General features: G+C 46.0%; 1 protein-coding gene across 1 annotated transcript in view; it reads left to right on the top strand.

The window, feature by feature from the left end:
- Positions 1 to 4503: 4503 nt before the first annotated feature.
- The window catches only part of LOC135912637 (uncharacterized), a 37210-nt gene continuing 14400 nt past the window's right edge, over positions 4504 to 27313 (top strand). Inside the window, exons 1-10 of the mRNA XM_070521278.1 lie at positions 4504 to 4635; positions 6426 to 6557; positions 7631 to 7669; positions 9770 to 9779; positions 11249 to 11343; positions 15609 to 15766; positions 17692 to 17746; positions 18864 to 19170; positions 25273 to 25432; positions 27094 to 27218. Of these exons, the coding sequence (XP_070377379.1) occupies positions 4620 to 4635; positions 6426 to 6557; positions 7631 to 7669; positions 9770 to 9779; positions 11249 to 11343; positions 15609 to 15766; positions 17692 to 17746; positions 18864 to 19170; positions 25273 to 25432; positions 27094 to 27218 (1097 nt within the window). The 5' untranslated portion in view covers positions 4504 to 4619. The remainder of the gene's footprint in view (positions 4636 to 6425; positions 6558 to 7630; positions 7670 to 9769; positions 9780 to 11248; positions 11344 to 15608; positions 15767 to 17691; positions 17747 to 18863; positions 19171 to 25272; positions 25433 to 27093; positions 27219 to 27313) is intronic.

The following is a 27313-nucleotide window of genomic DNA, read 5'->3' as shown; positions in this document are numbered from 1 at the left end:
GGTGGGCGAGTTCAGGCAATTTAGACAGCGTGACAGGACGTTGACAAAAAAAAAAGAAATTTGGGGACACGCAAGCACTTTTTATAAGTTGTGAATGCGAAAGCATTTAGGTCCCATTGAACGCCGCTCAGCGATCATTCGGAATAATGTTTCCGAGTTTTGCAGCGGGTTGGTACGGGTCATCTTGCGAAGTTTCTACATTATGATGTTGGCTGTAGACCGAAATCATTCAGAACATACTGCTCAGAAATCAAGGACGCCGCATGCCAACGACGACCTGCGCAATGAGAGGCCGACGAACCAGCAGCGGCCACCAACAACGGGAATCGACGCGAAGCCTCGCCGAGTCACGTCACGACATCTGCTCCGTGAAGGAGGGCTGGTGACGTGGCGTCGCGTCGATGCCCTCTCCACTCACGCAACACATGGGGCGCAGCAGCGGCAGCAGGTGTTCCGTTTCGCTCTCCTCTCCACCACCGAGGCACGAGCCAGCAAGCGCGAGCGAGCGTCACGAGCGCGCGAGGCGCATTCGTGACGTAGTAAGTAAACGTGACGTAGTAGGTAAACGCCATGGCTCAAATACCCCAGTGTGGATATGAGCCCTAGCATGCGGCCATAGTCATCATCCTCATACTGTCGCTCTTCACGATACCTGTGTGAATTGGAATAAAAAAGGCATCACTGAATATCTTTCAGTGGTCCATGGCCTATCCTAACCTGAATCAAAACGCTAGAGCATGATGTTAATTTGGCAGGTACTGGCAAGGAGTTCTAATGGGTATTTGCCGAAAATTTTTCAAAATTTCATGAGTTATCTAGATAAGAGCTAGACATGGGGCTTCGAAGTATCGGATGCATTAACTACCACGAAAAAGGATGCAGTTAGGTGAACTCAGGTAATTAGATTCATTAAATAATTAGATCCCCCACATTGCGTTTGTGCCAATAATTGAGCCTTCAGCATCGTCACCGTCCACCGCGATTGACCCCCAGCCGCATCCAACTTGCTCAGCATAGAAAAGAAGCTAGTGCTTTAGTGACTCTTGGCATAGCAAAAGCTTGTGACAGCGTTGAGTACTCTCTACTGCTGGACAGATTACAGTCCTACAATTTTCCGAAAAATAAACCGGCATGGATTTTTGAATTTCTAAGAAACAGAAAATTTCTTTGTTTTCAAACCGGCTTTTCCTCAAGAAAGTTCGATGAGACAAGAAGGGTGCCGCAGGGTGCTCTTCTGTCTCCTGTACTATTTAATCTATTGATGAGTTCAGTACCAGTGCACCAGGATGTGAATCTGTATGTCTATGCGGATGACACTGCAACTTTCGCGGTAGCTAAAGACATCGATTCCCTTCACCTGTGTTTGCGAACGTACCTCTGTACTCTACAGACGTGGCTTCACGATCTGCACTTGTCACTAAACGTAAACACAAGTTCAGTCCATGTTTTTCAGCTTTCCGGGCGGTTACAGTTATTATTAGTGTATGAACGAGAACCATTCCTCAGCCAGAGTCGCTTAAATAATTGGGCATCATATATGTCGGAAAACTTAACTGGCGTTCTCACATAGAAAATATTGGAACGAAGGAGACACGAGCCTCAGGTTTACTACGTAGGATCAGTAACCGACGTTCTGGTATGCGAAGTGACACTAATTATGATTTATCGCATGTATGTATGACTGATTCTACAATTTGGCTGTGTTTTGTGCTACGGAACTGTAAACTTTAAATTAAGACCTCTTGTTTTCTTAGAAAGAGAAGCTCTTCGAGTATGTTTAGCACTTCCTAAATTCGCTGCTCATAATATATTATACCAGGAAGCGCGCCTACTAACTCTTCACACGCGATTCCGCATGCTTACGGTTCAAACCTACTTAAGAGCTTGTCAATCTTCGCTACGACGTGGACAATATGCGCTTATTAGAGAATAGATCAATTTTTTGAGAACACGTGGTCACGGTTGCATACCCCACAAGTTGTACTTGTGCAAGAACAATTATCACCTTTATATGTTCGCCTTAGAGAAATAATTCTGCTTCATAGGTCTCCAGGGTTGCTCAAAATTGCATTTGGAGACATTTTTCCAAACAATGCGAAATTTCTGCCCACAACATATTTGAATGGCCGTTTACAATAATATTTGGCCCTTTTCAAAATAAATGCAATAGCGAGTGATGATTCTTCGTGTAAAGAGAAGGCAGGCATGCGCATCTACTCACCATCCCTCGATTGGCCTTTTTCGCTTCGCCTACCAGCTTACACATCAGTTTTTAATGACGAACTTCTGGCAATAGTTCTTGTGTTGTGAAAATTACCCCTTTATACTACAAGAGTTATTATCATCACATATTCTCTATCTGTCGACAACATTGAGAATGTTTTATTCATTAGCTCAGCCTCACTTAAGTTTAGCTGATGTGGTATGGGTTCCAGGCCACCGAGACATTCATATTAATGAAAGAGCCGATTCCAAAACACGAGCTTCTTTAACAGGTCCTGTGCTATCTGTGCTGCCGGCAACTGCGCACATGACCGCAGCCAGATATAGGCAATTTTCTTTGAGCGAAGACAAAAAAGCGCTGATATTAGCGAAATCTACAGGTTTTTTGCACCTAAATTATTCTGGGAACCAGCAACGGTGTTCTAACCGGAAATTCGAGGTTTTATTTACTTGGCTGCCCCCCGTTGCCGTATTCCAACACTTCCAAATTTATACTTGCACAGTTGTGGTCTGGCGGTATCCCCTCTATGCTACCTCTCCAATGAACCAGAATCTATAGATAATTTTTTATTATCATGTCGGCGGTTTTCTGCTCCTCGAAAACTATGTCTAGAAATTCCACTTCAAAGGTTAGGATTACCTTTAAGAAGTACTGTTATACTCTCCCTTGGAGCAAGAGTATTGGGACACAGCCACAGCAACATTTAGCTTGCCGTTTATGATTTTCTATATGGCATAAAAAGGATGCCTTGTTAATATTTCTTAGTTTCCACAATTGATTTACTTCTACTTCAGTTTAGAAAATTCAAAAAGTAAAAGCGGAAATTCACAGTTGAAATCTTACTATATTATTATTCAAAAATTACCTTAATTAAGTTTAAGTATATCCCTTATATTAGTATTCCTATCAATGCAAGTGGTCAAATGGTTAGGGCGTCCGGTCTGGCTGCGGGTGGTGGTGGGTTCAAACCCTAACGCTGGACACCCACCGGTGAAAGGGGTACAAGCGATTCCCCGCCAGGCGCCCGGTTGCAAAAGGGGAATCTATGATTGGGGAAAGCTGCCGTTGTCCGTTAACGTAAGCCTTCGTGGCTCTGTGATTGGTTGGCTGGATGGCCTTCGTGGTGGGATGGCTCGGGGACGTAGTTGTGCGGTTGGATCTGTAAACGCAAGGCTTACTAGTATTGATCACTACTTCATCTCATGTATTCACAGGATATAGTCCATCGTGGATTGTATATTTATTTTCCTTTTCTTGTGTTACGTATTTTTAAACAATTTCTTTTACTTATTCATTCATATTACCACCCGATTCGTGGCCTATCCCCCATAGTGGGTTCTCAAACTGACCATGTTCGCCATCATGTGTACACAGATTCCCAGGCTGCACATCGGGCATGTGCTAATATAATTTACACAGATCCCGTACTGCTGAAGATCCGGCACCAGGCATGCCTGCTCCGCGAATGCGGTCACGATGTTACCATTCACTGGGTCCCTGCGCACTGCGGTATCCCCGGAAACGAGAAGGCTCATAGACTGGCACGCGCTCATCTTTCTACCGCGCTAGCCAGAGCCTCCGATAATCCTTATCCTCTCCTAGCTACCACACCTGAGGTAGCAGACCCAATGGCAGACAAGCATGCGACCAAACAACGACTTGCCGCCTACCTCGCAGCAGTGGGCAATCCACTCTCTATACCATCACTTCTACCGAAGGTATTCACACGGCGAGAGTCAGTCTTGCTTCGGAGAATCCAGACAAGCACCCTCCTTACTCCTCACTTGTTGAACCGTTTCCACAAGGGTGGTACACCACCACCAGTAAGTGGGTTCTGTTCCATGTGGGCACGTGCTGATCTAAACCACCTTTATTGGGAGTGCCCCCTCTACATCCCACCAAGGCTTCGTGCCCTGGCCACCATACAGCGGGGACCCTGGCCTACTTCTCTCCGGACTTGGGCTTGCCCAGATACCACGTCTCCAGACCATGCCATCGAGTTCTGGCGAGCCCTGCTGCTGTTCCTTCAGGACCCTGCAGCACCACCCGTCGGCGATCGGCTCCGCGACAGCCACAAGCGTCATGCCGCCCCCACTTAGCTGCCTCCAGGACGCTCATTAATAAAATGGAGGCAGCCTTACCCTTCCCCTTTTCCAACAACACCCCTACTCTTTCCAACGCAGCGTCTTCGACGCATGTTAATGTGGAATAAACATGGTTTCATTCATTCCCATAGTGGGTTTGTGCCATTGCTTGAGGCTTCTTCATCATCATCGTAACCTCGTGCCACGAGATTCACTACAACGGCTTCGACGCTCGCGTCTCTCGGCCCCTCAACCACCAGTCCCGACGAGGTTCGAGCTTCTCCTCTGCCTGACTCCGCCTTGAAGTAGACATGGCTGACGCACAAGGTGAGTGCGGAGCATTTCTTCTTCTCACGTGGCAGCTGGTCAGATGCCTCAGCACCTCATTCATTCAGTGTTGGAAATTTCGTGCCACAGTTTCACGCGGCACGATGCAGCTCGACCTTTGTGCGAGAGGCCATCGGCCATGTTGCGTTGGGTGCGCCGGTTCTCGTTCTGTCACGTTAGCTATGCGGGCCCCACGGGATCACCGAGTACCGCCTCTCGGAACGTAGGACTCTTAAAAATGGTGTACAGCCTTTGGGGCGTCTCTTGTCTTCACGACAATCATAGATCTTCAAGAGATTCACTTACCCAACGTCTCTTTCTGGCCCTGTGTAATCAATATGTCGACGCCCACGACGTACAATTTAAAGCAAGACAAGCTGTGAACCTTATTTTTTTATAGCTCGCGCAAACCAGCCTTAAAGTGTACTCTTCAGCTATCAAGTTAGCAATTATAATCTTTATTTACAGCTTCTACTCCCATCATTTCTAAAAAAAGCTGCAACAAAGACACCGAAGCTGAAGGGACCGCTATGACGGCGGTCCGAAGAGCCAGAAGAAACTGCATGGTTGACGTTACGCATCCGTCGTGGTTCGCGTTCATCAACGCCAACCACAGGCTAGCCCAATTTATCTCTACGTAGTATTTGCTCAACAATCAAATACTCTAGGGAACATGTTACAATCGCCCATGGTGGCTAGCCAATGTTCGAGGTACTTTTACTTAGTAGGCGTAACTTGAGACTGTCACCACTTCTCAGATATCCCACAGCGGACATGCGCCGAAGAACGCCGACAATGCGCTAAGTACATTCTCAGAAATCCTTGCTTTCGCTGTGCAGGACTCGACTGTGTTAAACACTGATGTATTTCGTGGCAGCTTTCGAGGATTAACACCTGCAAACGTGGTAACAGCAGGGGTGTACCTACTATGTGGTTATGCTTTGAGTACCCAACACCTTCAGTCCCACTGTGGAAACCCGTGCCAAAAATTGAAAACATGACTGCCCAACACTCGAAGCTAATTACTTGGCTTCCTCCGGCACGTGTATCGCGAGAAATGTGGTCTTTTCTTCTACTCACAATACTGCGATTCCGTTTATATGAATAGGTCTCCGCCGAAACGCGGCAAGTTATTTATGGTAAAATGCAGCTCGAATAAACATTCGCTTTCCTGCAGACCTAAGATGCAGTTGACTTATCGGCATGGGCAATGCTGCGCCAGCCTGTGGATCAATCGTGGTACTACCCTTCGGAGAGTTCATTCGTCGAAAGTGAACAATGAACAGATGAAAGAGCGAGAATAGCGAAGTGCCTGGGACATTATCAAATAAGGCTGTATTTATTGATTGGAAGGAAAAAAGGAACGAGGAAAATCGATTAGGTTTCACGTCCCAGAGCAAAACGCTGCTATTTGAAAGGAGCCGTAGCTGGTTGGCTTATAGGTAAGTGGGATGAGGTGGGCCTTTGCACTCCTTTTGATACCTTGGGGTTGTATAAATGAATTGCCCTGACCTCGTCATTGGCGGCATGTGGGCGAACAAGCACAATAAGCAGCTGTGTCTGTGACATCATGCGCCACACAGCTGTCTATATTGTCCGACCGAAGCACGGTGCAAAAGCGTTTATTTTTGCGTCCAAGATCGGGTCAATATTCGGGCACTCGGGTCTACGACCGAACCCCCGACATCTTTCTCAGCATAGGAAAGCTGCAGCTTTCCTCTTGCAGCTTCGAAACCAGCGCTGCAAGTTACTGACGCTTTTACTTTGTGGCTGCTTCTTTGCGTGTTCAGGTAATGACGACCAGAAGCAGCAGCAGCAACACCAGGAGGACCCAGATCCCGAGAATCGCTACGCATACGGCTGGTACCAGCCCTACAACCCCGAGAACGAAGTGGCACCCATTGTTGAAGCCCAGAAAGAAGGTAAGGGTCCAAGGGGGATGTCGTTGCTGGCTGAACCTTTTCAAAAAGGACAATGGACACTTCCTGCTTGAACTGTTGTGGTCGAGTGTAAAGCACACCTCATACTTCTGTACTCACGCAAACTACCGCCTGATACTTCTGTACTCACGCGTACTCACGTAACGTGAATCTAAGTAAGTCGTTCTGCATGCAGCCTGTTAAAAGAATATCGTGGTGGTTAGACGAATTCGTAGTGCCAGTAAGCGAATAACCTCTTCTAAAAGCCTGGCAAACAATTGGCCCGCTTTTTATTGCCTCTGTGCATGAGGAAGACGTGAAGCTGTAGTGGTCTATGGAATGCGAAGAGTGTTCTTCGGCAGAAACAACACATTGCGGAGAGCACTTCTACGTAGGAATGATGTGTAATATAGGGCACGAAATAGCATGGCATAGTGCTGGGCACCACGTCGATTTGCTAGGCTGTGACGCGGCTATAAACCAACATTGTTTTGATACGAGACACGCAAGCGCTTGGTAGTACTTGGGTACCATGATGACTTGCGAACAGTCAATATTCATAGCAGACACGCCAGCGCTTGGTAGTAATATAGGTAGCATGCTGACTTACAAACCCTCTAGCAATATCAGACAAGCAAGAGCATGGTAGTTTTCGATACCATGCTGACTTGCGAACGGTCAAGGGATGCCAACCAAACGCACGCGTAGTAGCGCTTCGCCCCTTGCAAGCTTGCAAGTGCTGTGGTGATAGCTCACACCTGACTTATTATTGAAGCCCGTCACTGACAGTGGCCCATTACCAGTGCCGTTCTTAGGGGGAGTTGGAACTTCCGAGTGAATAATCGTCTTTACCGTAACGAAAACAGCGTGAAATAGGTGCACACTGTCAGGAAAGCAACCGTTCAACTTATAGAGAGACCCTGTTACTCCATTTTGATGCGCGGACAAATTCATTCCTCGGATGGATCTTCCGTTAACGTCAGGGTGAGGCGGCGTGAGTGTAACTTCGACGAAAAAAAAAAGGCATTACCCGGTTAACCAAGTTTCTTGTCTTTTTTTTTGCTGCTTGCGCCCAGGTTCCCCCGGGGCTCAGAGGAGTCACGTGTCCACTTTACGTAAGTTGAAGCGCCAATCTGCTTTAGCCTATATGTGGGTGAGCGTGCTTCGTGTCCTGTAGTGGGTGGCCTAAGTCCCGCTCAGAAAGGATATTGCGAACCCTTAAACGAAGCTCGCTTAAAGAGTCGGCGCACTTGGCGTATATTGCTCTTTCCTTTTACCTGTTTTGTGATTTTACAGAAAGTGTGTACGGGCTAATTATATGCAGATTGTTTGCAAGCCCTGATTTTTGTATATGGTGGCGCCTTCGCGATGGGAAAGCACCAGTGCAATAACTATAAGGCCATGAAAGAACTATATTTTTATGTTTGCTACAGATGCCTACGCAATCACCAAGTGATTTCGGAAAAGCAATTCTTTGTTTGGTTGGATGTATTGGGCCCTTGGGAACTGCTCCAAATACAGGGTTTAACAGAAACGGCCTATAGATGCCAACTGGGTGCGTGGAGACTTCTTTCGGAAAGTTTTTTTTTTCTGCGCAATGAGAAGTTAAAGGACTAATCTAGGACTAATCTAAGGAGATACATCTGCCGAACAATATGGCCGACCTAATATACTATGAAGGCTTAGCCCAATGCCAAACCCGTGCTTCAAGCGTTTCTGAACATTGCCTTCCCACAATCAAATGTGAGCGATACGCACTTTTTATTGTCGGGTAGTATTCGAATGTCATCGAAATTTGTGTTGGCCTGGTTAAATATCGTGCTACAGACCGTCGGGAAGATCTGCTTTTTTTGGCTTCCCTAAATGTTTTCGACGGTCTAGACTTTGCAAATCAGTCACGAGCGTAAAAATAACTAACGAACTCAAAAAGTGGAACATCTCTAGTGCAGTTCATTGCCTGATACTTAAGGCAGTCAATTTATACGACATACGCTATTAGACGTCAGACGTCAGTGAATAAAGCGAACGCAATTAAGCAACTGCTGTCAAGGCTACGCTTTACATAGTGCGACTTACTTGTTCTTTTTTGCAACTTGGGGCGTTGGTTTCCCTCTTGGAGCTCTCGTCGTCGACATTCTGGGAAAACCTTTTGACGGAGTGTGACGTACCGGGCTCGTAGTGCTTGCATTCGCTCCTTTCGGGTCATCTGCGATTTGCCCGTAGCCGTCAGTCGGGCTCTGCTCGCTTCGTCCAATGCCGAACCATTCTCTTCTCAATTATCCCGCTGACATAACCGGCTGGGAACACATCGGCGCACGTGAACTCACGACGAGCCGCGGGGATTGTGTGGCTGATTGAGTGGCGGAATGCTGTTGGCGCTGGCCTCACGCGGGCTCCTTTTTGCGGTAAAGTGAGGGAAACAATGAAGCATGTTTTATCAGAATGTCAAGACATATGCCCACTATCGATTTAGGCGCCTCTGGCCGCCTTGAAGCCCATGGGCTCAGCGAGAGCAGGGGAAAAGTAAACATATCTGTAACAGAGAATAGTAAGACGTGTTTGGAAGATTGGTCGAAGAAAAGTAGGGACACGGCAAACAACGGAGGCGTACAAAAACAAAGTTTCGTTACGGGAATTATTCGTTTTCTTACTTTTCCTTTCTTTCTTTTATGACATAGGTAGCACATCGGGAAATATAATAATAAGATTGGTGGCGCAACCTACTGCCCCGTTCTGAAGGAGATGCTCCTAGCATCCATCCATCCATCCATCCATCCATCCATCCGTCCGTCCGTCCGTCCGTCCGTCCGTCCGTCCGTCCGTCCGTCCGTCCGTCCGTCCGTCCGTCCGTCCGTCCGTCCGTCCGTCCGTCCGTCCATCCATCCATCCATCCATCCATCCATCCGTCCGTCCGTCCGTCCGTCCGTCCGTCCGTCCGTCCGTCCGTCCGTCCGTCCGTCCGTCCGTCCGTCCATCCATCCATCCATCCATCCATCCATCCATCCATCCATCCATCCATCCATCCATCCATCCATCCATCCATCCATCCATCCATCCATCCCCCCACGCTAGTACGGCGCTACAGAAACTGGCGTTCGCGGTTAAAATGATTTCTGGCATGGTCAAAAGTTATCCGCAATTTGAACAGTTATTGCTAGACCACCTTGACGACCCTGCATGACATCTTTCACATTACGTTTCATATTCCTTTACAGGAGGTGACCGGTAAGTGAACACTTTATATTGCATCGGGTATTGTATCCCAATTGGCCAAAGCGCGCAGTTTGTGTTCCCTGCCACATTTAATCTGCAGAAGTATTGAAGCTAGCAGCATCAAGAGATATTTCTCCATAACATGTATTAAACAGTAGATTATTATCCCGCCAGTTGTCCCTCATTACCGAAGGCAGTTTCTATGAGAACTTAATACATGGAACGACATCGCATTTCGATCGAAGTATTTGAGAGGACATTTTTAGGAACTAGTACATATAGCATATTGATTCCCGCTAAGATCACACGCCTTTGGCACTGACTATCTTCGTTTCCGAAATTGAAGCGTTTCGGCTGCAGTAACTTTCCTAAATATTTGTTGTGAGTATCGTACTATAGTTAAGCAGAAAATGATATCACAGGGAATAAGGATAGCCTCTAATGCGAAATTTGAGCGCACTTCTACGCGTCAAAAGAGTATGTGTGTCAATATTATTATAATATTATTATATGGGCATACGGCTTATATTAGAAGATGATAAGATAAGGTGGAAGCTTGGACGAGTTGGTGATTAAATATTGACATGTTAGCACAGCGCAAGGCACGATGACTGAAGAAGAACAAAATACAGGCGGCGACTTCAACTGATTATTACTTGCGAAATCGCCAGAGCTATATACATCAGCAAAGGTAATGAAAAAAAAACTTTTGCATTAAGTCCCCTATTGCATCTCAGCCAGAGACTTGATTTCGTTTTTTGTGAGGGCAATCGAGGGCATGCTGATGCAAAGGTCGCCCAGCCGCTGTATCTTGCCAGCCTCGATGATTTCACGTGTAAGCTGTTCTCGGTGTTTGGAAATGATGACGCAGTTTTCAAATTCAAGGTCACAATAGCATCCTCTACAATGAATGCCGTTGCAAGGTCATCTTGGCATTCACTGCAGACAATTCAAATCTTAACATATAGCTGATTGGCTCCATCACATACAAAAACGTATCGCATTGACTAGTCTAATACAGCAGTCACACTTTCGCTTTCGTAGACCATTGAGATCAACTGCCATTGAAAGGCTCGTTTCATCTGTTTTCTTGTGCGAAGCCGTGGCAGGATGGTAATGAGGCTCACCGATTGTGTTCTTTCATTTCAATGGGGATTGAAAGCGAGAGTTTGACTGCAAACACGGGCCATGTGATGAACTTCTGACATCTTTGATTTTTCCGCTGACTGATGTGGCTTTCTTGCGTGAACAGCGCTCCACAGGACGTGATTCTCGTTTGCTTTGTGCTATCACAAATCGCCAATAAAGAGTTACTTTCTATTGATTCTAGTAATTTATCTGCTACGCTTAGCGGCCGATCCCAGCTATAACTGGGCAAGCGAGGCATCGGGCAAAAAAGAACGCACAAAAAGACAAAGTCATCAATGCAAAATGGTACCCTTTTCGTCGTGTGTACTACACTTGTGTTTCACCAATTTCAGGTCGCACAGCAGCAACTGGGCCGGGGTGTGCGGTTTTTTGACGCTTCTCGGGTTATTGATAATCATCATTATGGTCGTACTTCTGTCCTTAGGAGGTGAGATTTCACATGCCACATGTACTTAGTATGTAGAGGAAGACGCTTAGGAGGGTGTCTATATTCACTGCAGTATAGTGTTTTCTGGTATGTTTACACATGACGAAAAAAAAGGAAACGGGAGGGAAATCCGGCTGGTTGCTGTCGTTCCTCCAACGTGTACTGAGACCCCCACCCCTTTTCTTTTCAGCGTCTCTAAAAGGAGTTCACTTCCTTAAAAGCCACAGTTAAGATAATGGACACCGTTATGGCAGAACTCTGCCACTTGATTTTGACTAGCATTCTTTATCAAAGCTGGGCGTGACTTTCGTATCGCGAGAAATGATAAAATGATACGAATGCTTGAAAATTGCATATTAAGTTTCCGTTAATGTATTTCTATTTGAATGCGAAATCACTTCACGAAAAATCACGCAGGTACTCTAAAGATTTGTTGCATCAGCCAAGGGGCTGAAATATTTCACGGAAATTCCTTGATATTGTGGAACAGTATCCGCGGAACTCGTATCACCTGCTTTAAATGTGCGCTTCAGATATCTATGAATGTGTAAAGAGTAAGGCGCAATAGAGAAGTACAGTAGAAAAAAAACAAAGGACAGGACCGGAACCTGCTTTGTTTTCTTTTTCTGTCCTGGTCTATTGCGCCTTGCTCTTTACACTTTCAAGCATGAACCAACTAGCCCAAGGAAGAGTTTTACTTCAGCTATCTATACTTGCCACCGGAACAAGCGAACAAAAAGCAAATGATTGAAGGTCGTTCGAAATTCATCTGCAATGCCCCTCACGTGTTTCCAGCGCGCTTCGCCATTGGTCTAAGGCTCACTTCGCAGGGACGTCGTCAGCTCTGTTATTTGCACATGGCGAACTCTCGACCGTTTCCGTAATCTTGACGAGTCTAAATAGGGGCGCTACGCCGGAGAGGCCGTCGCATAAGCGTGGCCGGTCCCTCCGTTTGTGGACGTCTCAGGCCAGCGGATAAGCAGTCCGATCGATCGGCGATGCGGACTTCGCCACCAAGCATTGCGCGCTGAATCCTCGGACACGCAGCTAAGCCTTTTGAGCATCGGTTCTTCGGAATTTGTGACCAAGCACACTGCCCACCCACTCCTCGGACCCGCGGCTAAGCATTTCGCACATCGGCGCCTGAGATCGGGACATTGCAGGTCATGACATTTTCGCTTTATCAGCTTGACTTCTAAATTTATAATGTGGCTCTTCGGTGACCCTAAAACTCTGCATTATGCAAAGGTAACGTAAAAACAAAGCAATCCAGACATTGTGCTGCAAAAGCAAGAATGCCACAACCGTTAGTACAGGTTCAGCTATGCAATCAATATACAACGATACTTCCATTGTAGTATTTAGACCTTTCAGGGCCTCCAGAACATACAAAGAACCGAAAATTGGGGTGAATAAAATGTGCTGAAGCTATCAATCTCAAACTTGTATCGAAGCATCAGAGAGACATTCTGGGCATGTTTGCCAATTTTCATCAACATGCGTAAAGAAATACGACAGTTGCTTCTCAGAGCCACATTCTCCATTTAATGTGCGCTGTAATCTCAACAAACCACTGTATTCGGTTACATCGACGAAAGACTGGGCAAGATTGTAGGGATATATGGTACGGAAATGCAAGCCTGAAAAACACGAACAGAATTAGCAAGGAGAAACGACACAAACGCCACCAGCGTTTGGGTTTTCGCGAGAGTAATTGCGTATGTGTTTGCGCTCGTAAATTTCAGAGACACGAATCGGCGTCCGTGTTTTTTAACGCCCATCATTCCGCACCAAGTTCACCGGTGTGCCATTCGGCGAAATGCAGCCGCTGCTGGCAATGACTGAACCCGTGTCCTTGTTGTTATAGAAGCAATGCCATATTCATCGAGCATACCGCCACTACAACGTCACTTTCCGCCCGGCGTCGTGCTGCGAGTTCGAAATAGCGTACCTATTCGGTTCCTAGCCGCGACGACCACGTTTATATGAAGGCGACATGCACAACTGCTCGCCCAATTAAATTTAGTTGCAGGCTGAAAAACCGCACGTGAAAGGTAGCAACCTGGCAACCAAGTTAAGCGAGTAGCACTCTCCTGCGGATTAAGATGCACCTGGAGGCCGGCGAAAAGTTGTGGGGGTCGTCGCGTGCTTGGTACGGCAATTCAGGTGGCCTCCCGTGTGGTTTCGCTGGAAGTGCAGCGTAGTGTTTGCGTTGATTCCCAATGTTGTTGTTCTTCTGCCACACAACCGCAAACACTATTTTGCTCAGAGCACTAGCGCTGTGTTCCGGCTTGTTCCGGCTTCTTTACTCTAGGCGCCATCGCTCCGGATAGTTTTGTCCCACTGCATGCGCTTTCCACCAAACAAACTCGGCAAGGCTCACGGCCCTAAGGTGGCGCCTTCAGTTGGTTATCTAGCCGGTGATGCAAGGGAGTCCTTTGATATCTACTGTGCAGTCAAGCTGAAAAACTGGAGCAACGCCAAACAATGAAAGACAAGACGCGAGAGCATCGGTGGCGCACACACTTCGTAGTGCGTGGTCTAAAACAAGACACGCAGTGTGGTTCAAACGAACGGCGATTCCGGCAACTGTGCTTACGAACCATACCGCACCAAGCTCCGGGGTATAAGGCACGTCTGCTTGGGAGGCTTTGTCTGAAAGAGGTGTCTGAGGATGACAGCCGTGTGCGCTGTTCATCGCTGTAACTAGCTTCACCTTTTTAGATTCGGGATAGACCTCTGCAATGCCACACTGAGCTTCCTGTTGAAGCAGATATCGGTGAATGCTTTTGGTGCCACGACCAAAATCATTGTGCTTGCCTCCCCATAATCCTCTGTGCTGCTGATCGTGTTTATGTTTTCATGGCAAAGCTCGTGAGGATAAACAGTAGCTCACGCGAATTTAGTATTGTCTCTTAAGTTGCGTGACCTGGTAATCTTGTGTGTCTTGAAGTTCTTAAGAAAGAACAGGAAGATGTGAGCTGGCAGTGCTTTCAAGATAACATTCGCGAAGCCTGAAGCCGCGAATGATGAGGCATTTTTCGGGGACTTTTCAGGTTTCTCGCCTAAATCCGTCATGCTTCATCGTAACCAAACCAGCCTCCGTAAGGGAGCACTGTGAAGGTTCGGTTTGGCGTCATTATTATGAGCCGAGAAGGCTCTTCCGCTGGTCTTGCAGGAAGCGTTCTTGAGGCGCTCACATTTGCGGACCCAACGCTGTGTCAAGTACACCTAAGTTAGGACATCTAAAGAGTAAAAGAAAGCACAGAGTAAATCTTTCACACCAGCGAATTAAGAACAGGAGGGACCGAGTTCCTAATCGTAACATTTTAGCATTTGTCAGTTGCGAGTAAATTTGTGTCTAAGCTGCGAATGAATAAGCGCATTACTAATGTTTCATTTCCAAGCGTTTTTTTCGCACGCAGGACTACCCAGTAAAGAAATACCATGTGCGCCGATCCATAGTTTTATATTCATGTGTTCCCGTTGTAGCGACAATGAAGAGTCAAGCACACATCAGTTTTCATAGCTATATGATTATATGATCGCATACGTCCATAGCCACATACGGATGTAGGTAGGACATATCGGGCACACGGGTTGTTCGCAATATAAATAGGTGGTACGTATTCCTTGATAGAACGTTGTTGTTGCATGCGTATTACCGGTGCGCCTCGACTCAAATTTCTTGGATGCCACAGAGTACGGAGCTCTCATGCAAGCGCTTGAATGTACGCTTCCCACCACATAGTGCCACTCCTCGCGCCAAAAGGCCACGACGCTTCGAATGGTTTACGAAGAGTAGTAGGTATATAGAACAGCACGCCTCCAATCCAGTGCATTCGAGTAGACGCCGAGAGCTTCTAGTTGCGAGGCGTTCCCTCAGTAAGGGCCGTCGAGAGTTACAAAGCCGATTAAACACATTACTTGAAGGGTGGCGCTGCCCCGGACAATGCTGTGTCAGAATGGAGTGCCAAGTGAACAACCATTCAACAGTTAAAGTGGTTACACCACGAATCCTACACCTTTCTTTTCTTCTACAATTTTTCTTTTCAAGCTGAGAAAAAATGAAACACGAAAGTCTCACTTTTGAGACGTTTATCTCACTCATTAATTTGCGACGGTGCGGAAATAAGCAGTTCTAATCGCCGTCTCTATCTAGCGATGGGTACGGATTTCACAGGCTGCAATCAAAAGATGCTTGTGTTAGTCATTAGAAATCTGGAGCGTAAGTTATACAAACGTGATCATTTCGCATTTTTTAGACAGTGAGATGGAGGAAGAAGAAGGTGCGCCAGGTCGATCTGGAGGTGGACCATCTGGAGGTGGACCATCTGGAGGTGGACCATCTGGAGGTGGGACCAACGGAGGTGGGACCAACGGAGGTGGGACCAGCGTAGGTGGAGCAACCAACGTGTCGTTGGTGAGTTTAGCTTTGATATAGCCTCAAAGTAAATTCCCTTCAAACGTCAACTGCCAGTAGCCTTTAAAAAGAGCTGGCGGTTTTGCTCAAATGGCGAAGCGTTTAAAGCGATAGGAAGGCATATCTTGGAGAAGTCAGTCGTTCAGCTGGCTAAGACAGACGGAAGCCTATCGAAATAAAGCTGAGCCAAAACACCAGTTTGTTGGCTGGAACTCTTAACTTCGACTCACTCGAACGCGCGAAACGTCTTTTCAGATCATCATAAACCTTTTAAGTCTACTGATAGACCACCTTCTTTTGCAAACTACTTTAAGGCATTTAGAATATCAGATGTTGATAGGCCACGCAAAGGGCTTGTTTAGGTTCTTGCGAAGGCTATTTCTACACCAATCTTCTGAAAACGTTCTTAACACCCATTGTAGATTACTTAAAATGTATAATTAGGCCGGGCATTAGCTGACATGTACGTCGTTTTATGTAGTAAATGGTGTGACGGAGAACCCTTTGGCTAGCTGAGATTATAGTATAGCAAATAAAAATCCAGCAACCGAACAACAAACGACGATATCGGAATCTCTGTTCCCGTATGGGAACCCTCTTTACACAGCACAAGAACGAAATGGCTATCACTGAAACAGTTTCTGTAATCTTTAATATGTGAAGAAGTGACTTCGCATAGATGGCGTGAGGAAAGCAGTCCATTATTTCAAGGTTGTGGCCAGTAGTTCGAACGATTAGTGATACCCTACGGCTGGTGTAGTGTGAAAAATACCATGCCCAGATTGCAAAGCTCTGTATGTAGATGAGACTGCAAATCTAAACAAATGTATGAAGCAGTTCTAGAATGACGTCAACAAGAGAAACACGTCGACAAATGCCTCAGCAGAGGATGTCGAAGCACCTGGAAACAAAATTATGTGCGCCCACCAACACGCCCAGGATGGCGTGTTGGTGACAGACCGCAATGTGTCATCACGGCCTCATATAAACTCCCTCTTCATGGAGACTACTGGCAACACCCTTAACAGAGGTCGCGACTTTATATTGGCACCTGCACGACTCATAGCTTTCCACTTCTGGCTACGAGATCAGCGAAAGCAGGGTTTCGAGAGGACCCATGGTAGCTTTTGAAATATCAATCTCATACCCTTGTAGTACAGGTACATTAGTAATTGTAATCTTAAAATAGTATAGTAATTGCGTAAACTGAACGACCGCAAATGACTTCTATGTTGCACCCAATTGAATCGGCCTCCTTATGGGGCCGCACGTCTAATAATCGCGCTACTTAAGCACACCACAGACACGCGTCCTCCCCCACCACCCTCCCTCTTTCCCGCCACTAAAAAAAACTACCTGCATATTAGAAAAAGAATTATGCACATCGAACGCACACTTCGGTATCTATGTGAAGCAAAGCTTTCCGGAATAGGGCAATTAAACGCTCCAAATTTACCCCTTTCACTTCCGCGTCATTGGCGTAAAGGAGACTGGCTCGCGCGCAAGTGTTATCGTAAAGTCGGGCTGCGCAATGTCACAGACGCGGCCATTATCTCAAAGAGCTCTAGTTGGTAATTATCTCAAAAAGCTGGTGTTGTCTCGCGGTTCGAAGTTGGGGCTGCTGCGCTGGGCGACCGACGCTCGATGCCACCGTCGGGCACGTCATTCATTCTTTCATTTAAAGCTGTGATCTATTGGTAAGACAGCAGCAGCAGCAGCAGCACCCAGCAGTCACGGTCAGGACATTCAGGCAGAGTTCGCGAGCAAAGCTTCACTTAAAAAATAAGAGAAAAAAAGGGACATAGTTCCTTGATTTTCGGTGTTCTTTGGTCGAATTCGTGAGGGTTGTTGGAATCCATATTTATAAAGCACTTTTAAGGCATCCGTACGGAGGAGAATAAATGTTACCGTTAACCTCTCCATAGGTTGTTCCTGAGGCGCCGACACCACGATCCGTTAAAAAGGCGACTCGGAGACCAAGTGAGCCATTCAGACTATCTTGTGATGATCGGGAATTCGGTGTTTGTTGAAGAGGTTGATTGCTAGCTTTCGTAGAACGGTTTCAACAGTTACGTGGTACTTAAAGAAAGAAAAGAACCGTAGCGCTACTGTTATCTTTCTCATTCCGCTAACTTTTCACGCACTCTGTATATTGCAATTTGACGAGCTAGTTTGGTAGAGGCTGGCAGTACAGGGCATTTCAGGTAGCGTCTGCCAAGCCTTAGAAAATGCCAGTGGGCACTACAAGAATGTGATCAATTCAGCATTGTCCACTGCCCCTTGAGACATCCAAGCAACTTTGACTATGCAGTTAGCTCTATAATTAGAAAGTGTGCAATATAGAAAATATTGGATTAAGCAGATGTTCAAGGGGACAGTGGTATAAATATTCGATTGGTTGTTTTACATGAGAAAATATTTATATTAAATAATGACATGTAAAGCAATGCTTTGGGTTGCTCAAGAAATAATAGCAAGTTGTTTATCTCCTCGGGACGGATATCCACAAGTTATCTAGCGGAAAACCCTATAGTTGGCCCGACAGAGCACGCGGAAGCATTGTAAAGATAAGCGAACACATCGATTACTTCCTCAACAGAATTCAGACTGACACTTAACAGAAAACACGCACCCCTTGCGGAGCTCAAGGCGGATGTGACGCGTTCAAAGCGGATGTGACAAGCCCAGAATTGCATGTAGAGCGCAGTGAGTTGTTGCAATCACACTAGTTGCTAATAAGATATAGGCGAAGAGGCCTTAAATATTCAACCAAGCGAAGCATACACTATTCTGTCTCTAGCAGCGAGCAGCCAGTTCAGTTCTGGTTCGGCCAAGTCTTAGTTTGTTCGTCCCATTCAGCATTCTTTGATGTAGCGCGCTTCCGAGTTTTTATATAGAAAGCATGTTTTCTTCTTTTTTTGCGGTCGCCACATTTGTCTTAATTTCTTACTTTGAGAATCGGAAAAATAATCGGTATTCCAATCGATATTATAATCCGTAATGTGTCGAAAGCTTATTATTGATTCTATTCGATAATTTAGCGGTTCCAAAATGCTTCTTTCTTCTCACGCCAACGCAAATCACTCGCGCCTCGCAGAACCTCGGCCGACGACACCAACGCCAACAATTCCAACAACTCCAACAACTCCAACAACTCCAACAACTCCATCAACTCCAAGAACGACGACTACGCCACCCCCTCCTCTGCTGTGCTCGGTTGGGACGCAGACGGCGATTTCCAAGATCTTCCCGCCGGAAAATTCATGCGACATCATCATATACACGCACGTGCGCGTGTTCGACAGAGCTGTGATTGGGTCCGTCAACGACATCAGCTACCAGGCATTCAGGAACGCCTGCAGCACTTACGTTGACACCTCGTGCGGTTTGTCCTTCGACAGCCGGTGAGTCGCTGACACACGCAAAGCTTGGACCATTAGTATCCTACTGAAATGACTAGTTGGAAGTGTAGCAGAGGAAACCGTCATTATCAATAACCATCGTAAACGAACCGCTAGCTGCAACGGGTACAGTGTACACGTCACGGTCGCCAAGATTTAGACGCCACCAATTATAGAATTTATAAAGCAAGCGTTTGTTGAAAGTGATCAATTAGTAGAGTCGCAAAGCCAGGTGGCGCCAGAAGGTCGAAGTTTAGGCAAATACAGGTACTACGCACACTTTACATTTTTGCTGAACCACCATGATTGTGGTTCCCGTTGACATTACCTCCAGAGTTCCCTCTACAAATTTTTCTGGGCTGTACTCTGTCCGAAACCGGGGTGGACAGACAGACAGACAGACAGACAGACAGACAGACAGACAGACAGACAGACAGACAGACAGACAGACAGACAGACAGACAGACAGACAGACAGACAGACAGACAGACAGACAGACAGACAGACAGACAGACAGACAGACAGACAGACAGACAGACAGACAGACAGACAGACAGACAGACAGACAGACAGACAGACAGACAGACAGACGGACGGACGGACGGACGGACGGACGGACCGACCGACCGACCGACCGACCGACCGACCGACCGACCGACCGACCGACCGACCGACCGACCGACGGACCGACGGACCGACGGACCGACCGACGGACCGACCGACCGACCGACCGACGGATCGACCGACGGATCGACCGACCGACGGACCGACCGTCCGACGGACCGACCGTCCGACCGACGGACGGACGGACGGACGGACGGATGGATGGATGGACGGACGGACGGACCGACGGACAAGGCGGGCGGGCGGGCGGACGGACGGACGGACGGACGGACGGACAACTTAATAGAGCGCAACTTATCGAGCGAGCGGTCGGGTGGGCGGTAGCGATCAGGCAGGCGGTAGAGGACAGATAACATTAAGTAGTTCTTGCTATCAGTAGTTGACAGGCGATAACATTAAGTTGTTAGTGGATGAAATGCAGTACTGGAAAACGGACAAATCAATGCGCGTGCCAACATTAAGGCAGCCTACTACAGCGCACACAGGGAATTGTTATGAGATATTCTCAGAAACAAAGACGTAGATGACGATTTCGTGGATGCTGCTCAGGGAGGTATATCGACAAAACCGAGTACAAATGTATGGACAGGCCGAAAATGTAATCAAGTGATGCGCATTCAACAAAGGCTGGAGCAAGGGTGACCTGTGCCTCTACTGCTATTCACGCTTTATGTACAGGGCATAGAAATACGATTGGAAAACGGCGACTTAGGTTTTGATTTATTCTGCATATGCTATGGACAATCGGTGCAACGGAACGTCCCCGGACTTATGTTTACGGATGACATACCGGACAATATAAGATTTACCGACACTTGCGAATAGCTGTGGCAACTCAGCGACAAATCTGCGTCTTAAATTCAGCACAGAGAAATCGGGAATCATGATCTTTATTCAAGAAACGAGTAATTGCAGGGTGTCAATTCAACAGCGAGTCATACCCATAGTTAAGCGATACAGCTACCTCGGCGCATACATTAACGAACGAAACTCTTCTTACTCAGTCACCCACCAGGATAATCTGAATATTGATGGGAAGCGGAACGCAGCACTTATGAAACATAGGGCATTTTGAGGCCACAATAAATATAAGGTGGTGAGTGGAATCTCGAAATGAATAATGGTACCAGCTCTAACGTTCGCAACTGGCACTTGGTGTTTAAAATAGTATCACGTCGGGGTTGAAAATTAACCAAAGATCGGTTGGTCGGTTGGCTTTCGGAGCAAGCGGTAAAACCACAGATGATGCAGTGCAGGTTGAAATGGGTCGGGCGTGTTATGAACTCGTAGAAGCGCCAAGCAAGATTAGTTTTAAAGAAAGACTCAGGCCCATGGATGAAAATAAATGGGCCGCTTATGTTCACAAGCAGTTTTACACGAAAAGCGTGGACAAAGAATGGAGGAAGAAGTCAAGAAAGCTGGGAACCAAGTACAAAAGGATAGACAGTTGGGCGAGAAGGTACGGTAACATGATCTTGGCTAGTAGCGCGAAGTGAACACGGACACAGAAAGGAACAGACAGGACGAGCGCTACCAAGTACCAAGTACACGCTCAGTGAAAATGTAAGCACACAACCTGGAGTCATCAAAAAGAAAGTGGTGGAAACAGAGACAGTGAAATGGCTGCAAAGAATGGCGACAAAAGCGAGCATGGATATTTAGAAGAATACGAAGAAATGAATTGGAATGGAAAATTTGCACGTTACGACGTAGGGCTGTGCCTTGCTATTTGAGGCGCGAGCTGGTTGCTTAAGGACAAACACATACTGGAGCGAATATTAGCAACAAGTGGTGGCATGCGTACGCTGAAACAAACAAAAAGAACATTCACCGACCATTACGATGCTGCCTAGTGCGAAATTTGCGCGCAGCTCTACACGTGTTTTCAATTCGCGATATATTGGAGCATCGCACCGAACAGCGCACCCAGTGGCAGAGCCGCGACGCGCGGGACTATAAAAGACCGGCCCCCCACAGTTGCCACTTCCCGACAACTGCAGCTTATGTAACCTTAATATTTACCTGGAGACGCTCGCAGCGAACGCTATGCGTTAAGGCTCGGTTTCTGATCGCTTGTTTTGTTTCCCCCGCACGGCCGATGCCACCGCTGGTGCGCATGCGCGGACGTGAGCGCCATCTGGATGTGATTCAATGTGCCTTACTTCGCCTTCCTCCTCATGCTTCAGCTGCACCCTCCTCCTCCACTTTCCTCCTCGCGTTCTCTTCGCTCTCGCCGTCTTTCACCCGGCGCTGCGCTCCGCTTTCACTCTTTCATCATTCGCTGTGCTCGTTTGCTCAGTTACGCCGAGGTACGACGCCGAGGCACGCCTAAGTTCAACGTAGGAACGGGCGCCTAAGAGCTGCGATCTGAAATACGGAGACCACTCAAATCCGGAAACAGTGGCAACTTACAAACAGAGCCACTCTAACACGTTAGTAACATCATTGCTCCACGTGGTAAATAATTTTGCCAACCTAATATAATTACCTGGAAATTTTCCTGAACGTCAAGAAGCTGTCATAGTGTCTCTTTTCTCCAAAGGTGGTGATAGCAATGACTTGTACGAACACAGCCATTATCGATTCTCCCTGTCTTGCTGAAAGGTACAGAAAGATTATTACACATGCGAGTGACCTCTTCTTTGACATAGCACAACCTTCTGGCATCATTCAAATTTCGTTCCACCCACACACACACGCGCACACTCACACACGCAAAGACGTTCTACTGAGAGTGCGCATTTTGTGCATAAAGCTTTATTCCAGACTCCCTTGAAAGTGGCCATTAGGTGCTTGGAGTGTTTATTGATTGCCCGAAAGCTTTCTATTCGACCAATCAAAGCACAATTAATAAACTTTCGGATTATGGCTTTCAGGAAATTTTCAGAATCTTTTAAGCAGCTATCTACGATACCGCACACAACAAATGCACCTGAAAAAACTTTTAATTTCAGTTTAATAAAATAAATAAATATCGAATGCCGTAGGATAGCATCCGCGGACCTTCGCTCTTTAACGTATGCCTAAACCAACTAGTAAATATTGACAGACATAAAAGATTTATCGTATATGCTGACAATACTGGTTACATTTTTCAGATTCTCAACCGCCGGCACTGACTGCGCTGAAATCGAGCTGACGATGTACTTGAACATGCATATAAGTGCAGTTCGCTGGGCATAAATATTGCGAAAATAGAAGCTGTAATATTTCGTGCCAAAAACGAAACTACGACTGTTGACATAAACTTACTCTGAGCTGTTCTAGCATTGATGTTGTAGTTGTCATTAAGAGGCTTGGAGTTTAATTGCATGAATTCAAGTATTAGAAAGAACACGTTGAAGAGGTTTTGTCTAAATTATCACGGACAGTTGAAGCTTTATCGAGGCTGTGGTTTCTTCTCCCGTCGCACATAAAGCTTCTAGTCGATAACTCGTTCTTCTTTTCTGCTTTATCATAATGTAACCTCATATGGTGTACAGCTATCATTGCAAGCTTAAGACATTCACAGATGTGCAAGCAAGCAGTTTGAATAATCGTAAATGTCCCATATGGCTCCCACAATAACCAATTTTTGATTACTTCAGGTTGCTACCCACTTTTGACTCATAAATCCGTTCTCATGAGCCGCTAAAATGTAGGCGTTAAACATATAGACTTATTTATCCGACAATTTGCAAGTTTAAATGAGCTTTTTCTCACTTTCTTATCATGGAATTACTGCGTTTAAGGCATTGTCTACAGAGATTTCATTTGTGAGAAGACTAAGTGGATGCTGCCACTTGCTGCATCCTGTGGCCTGTATGTTTTAAACAGAGTGCAGGCCACTGTCACGCCTTTTGTGGTTTATCGCTTACAAGTCCGAGCATCGCTGTACCTTTCATTATGGATGTTGAAATAAATTAATGTTGACTGATTTTGACTTGGCTGACCAGACTTGATCTTGAGCGGAAAGCCGGGACAGTCGGGGTGACCAGTTAGGATATGAGTGACGTGGTATCGGAGTGCATCATTGCGGTGGTCACGTGGTTGAATCGGAGAGGCCTGCAAAAACAGCGCCCTCCAAACGCAGGCATCCCGTGAACGTAGCGCAGCAAACTGGTCAATGATCCCTCAAGGTTGGCAAGGTCGAGACGCTCGCCATGCAGTGAGCGAGAAAAGTTAGGGGAAGTGAGAAGTTTATATTTATTGTTAGAACATCAATGGTGAGTGTTATAGGCATTCTAACAGTGGTTTCAGCCTGGTGGTTTACATCATTGTTTTCTTTTTTTTTTTGCAGAATTCCATTGCGACTTTGTAGCGGCTACGGCCTTTCCTTAGTGCACTAGCTCATAAAAGAAAAAAAAAGATGAACAACACTTAATAATTGAGAAACAACTTACTCAAAACAGAGTGCACTCGGCCATGATTAGAACTTTCACTTCGGCAAAGAAGTGACTATATTCCACCTAATCTTTTTTTTTTGTTTTTGCTCGGAAATGCTTATACGCGAGGTAAACTTACTTGTATCGATTTGGTCGACTCGGTACCGTGACAAAGCACACGCAAACATTTCTTTCACATTGTTTGACGCCTCCGCACAATCAGTATAGTGAGTATACAGAGAGAATGAGAGAGAGAGAGAGAACACGAAGCCACGCACGGGGCTTGTATTGCTTTTACAGTGGACACTGGGAGGAGGGGCGGCACACACGTTTTCGCCCTTTATCGCGCAATGCAGCGTGCAAACACATCTGCGGCGCCAACGAGACGCCAGAGCGACCTCAAGCCCCACAAATTGTTTATTTATTTATTTATTTATTTATTTATTTATTTATTTATTTATTTATTTATTTATTTATTTATTATTTGTTTTTATTTATTTATTTATTTATTTATTTATTTATTTATTTATTTATTTATTCAGTTAGCTCACAGGCTCCAGAAGGAGTATTGCTTCAGCGGAGGACACAGGGAATTAGCAAAAAGAAAGGAGTACAATGAAATTATGCATTGTTAGCAAGCAAACATGCATGAAATAACAAATATCCAACAATATAAATAACGCGATAAATGAAACAAAACGACTGTGCGAAGTAGCAAAAAGGGAGTACCAAGAAATTATACGAATGGCTGGTGAAGATAAAAGAACAACTAACAACTAAACTAACAAACAAAACCAACAAAACAAACAAAACTATACAACTTCGCTAAAAGTGTTTAGTTAGGTGCGCAGTAAGGTTTAGCTGTGATGAATTATGGAAATGATATACATAAGCGTACCTTGAAGCATACAGGGTCAAAAATGTCAACATATGTCATTTGGTAGGTTATTCCAATGCTGAATGGTACGTCGTTACACCACGTGACAACTTGTAGAAGTAGAAGGTTCGGCGTTCGAATTCCGTGTTTTTCTTTGGGGTACTTACACTAAATTAAATTTCCATAGCTGGACACTCCCCAGGCAACACTTGTAGAGATGCGCGTTCCATTCCTTTGTAGGTACCTCGAAAAGGACATGTTTCAGAACGTGGAAGTTATGGACGACCTGGACGCGTTGAAGCAGCACCACCGGGTCAACCACTACGGCATCCTGAACATCATCGCAGATTCCGCACATCTCGAAAAGCTCGCAACCGTGACCGCGACTGATACACTCAAGGTAACGGATTGGCACGTCGTTTCGGTGATCGTCACTTCGAGTAAATAAAGCTAGCAGGCAAGTTCCAAAGGGAGCTTTCCTGCCAGGTTTGGCTTTACTGCCTGGCTGTGTCTTTTGTCGGATAGGCTCAGTGGGAAAGACGGTTGAGCAGGAGCTGTCAGTCAACAAAGAAGACAGATGATACTTGTTCGCAGTCTTGAAATATTGACAACCCAATCTTCATTAAAGCCGTTCCTATCGAGAAGGTGCATCTGAAATTTCCGTTGCTTCAAATTCAACGACGTACTTTGAAACGTAGCCCGCATATCACTCGCCTCTTTGAAGCGTTGCCCTCATACAATATGGTTTTCGGGCACTTTCTTAGGTAACATATTACGAAGCCATTATTCGACCCATACTCATCTGACTTGTAGTACTTGCTCGGTATAGTGTCATCACCATTTTCGCTAAAGTTGGTCATCCCACTCCCAGGGCAGTGAGCGAAGTTGGGTGCAGTTCGTAAAACACAGTTATGAAGCTTATGATCACTGGCGTACGCAATTTACTGCTAAGGCTTTAGTACATCCGCACACTTCCAACTTCGCCTTGGCACTGATCATGAGTTTCTCCTAATGTTAAGCAAATGTAAGATGTTTTCTTTACTGCACCGAGGACACCGGAAAAACGTACTGGGAACCTCTATAAAGCATGAAAATACCCAAAACAAACAAAAAAGGCTTCAGTAATTGTTTTCAAAGTCCCTAAATAGGCTGCTAGCATTTTACGAAATTTTCTCAGATGCTCTAAAAGATCCCTGCCCCCCCCCCCCTCTTCCCTTCCTTCACTTTGGCCGTATGTGAACTAGTCAGTCAAAGCTATTTTTGGACGCCGAAAAACATTCCGGGAAACGGCCGTATAATATCCTGGAAGGCTTGAATAAGAACCAATTTTACTCAAAGGCTATAAATTCATCCCTACGCATTTACCTTAAAACACTGAGTTGCCGTAAGGGTCTTGAACTTGGTGTAAAGTGTAGTCATGACAAGGAAGTGGGCTGAATTTCGTGCCGCTCGTAAACCGAACGCATAATCGTAAAGCGCCGGAAAACTCACGCATCTAATACATTGCAAATACGGCAACTAGGCCACATATTTGGAACTTAGCCTATATTGTGCAAACTGGGAAGCAAGTGCCATATTGAAATGCGAAACATCACGTCTGCCCCCTCCTCTCCTCCCCGCTGCTTTATGTGCGAACACGATTGTAAACTGAGCTAAAGAGACGAAAAATTGTCATGTCTGTTACCAGTGCGTTGCTAAATGAAATTTTAAAGGTCGACTATTATCTCGACTTGTGCTAAGAAAAACGAAAAGCAAGTCTGCAGCTTTTTTGAGCACACGACGAAAACAAAGAAAAGGCCGAGGCAAACGAGTGAGCTCGTGTGCCTCAGCCTCTTCATTGTTCTCGTCTTTTGCGCAAAAAGCTGCATTCATGCCCTACCAACATGCCCAGTCAGTCACCTTAAAAAAAAAACCAAGTAGTTCGATCAGGCAGAGAAAGTAGACTATAGTTACATGTATTTGTGACTATCTTGAAAATTCTTGCTACTGTTCTTTCTTCTGCTTGGCAATATTGTGCCTGAAATAAAGAAACGGGTATTCCGACCTTGCTATTATTGACAGGTAATGCGGAGGCTGCTGGGCTCAAACAGAGAACTCAACAAAGTCTTCGTGGGCGTTGGCTCCTACTTCTACAATGACAAAAATGCATGGTCGATCCTGGAGAACACTGCGCAGAACCTCGCATTGTGAGTACGCAACTTCCGGTCAACACATGCAGCCAGAGCTTTTGGAGTCTGTCGCTGCAGAGATACCCGGGAAAGCCGGATACCTTATTTTACAA

Source organism: Dermacentor albipictus, chromosome 7, assembly GCF_038994185.2.
Source record: "Dermacentor albipictus isolate Rhodes 1998 colony chromosome 7, USDA_Dalb.pri_finalv2, whole genome shotgun sequence".
NCBI classification, from domain to species: domain Eukaryota; kingdom Metazoa; phylum Arthropoda; class Arachnida; order Ixodida; family Ixodidae; genus Dermacentor; species Dermacentor albipictus.
The sequence above is the reverse complement of the archived record's forward strand: the minus strand, read 5'-3'. Positions and strand labels throughout refer to the sequence as shown.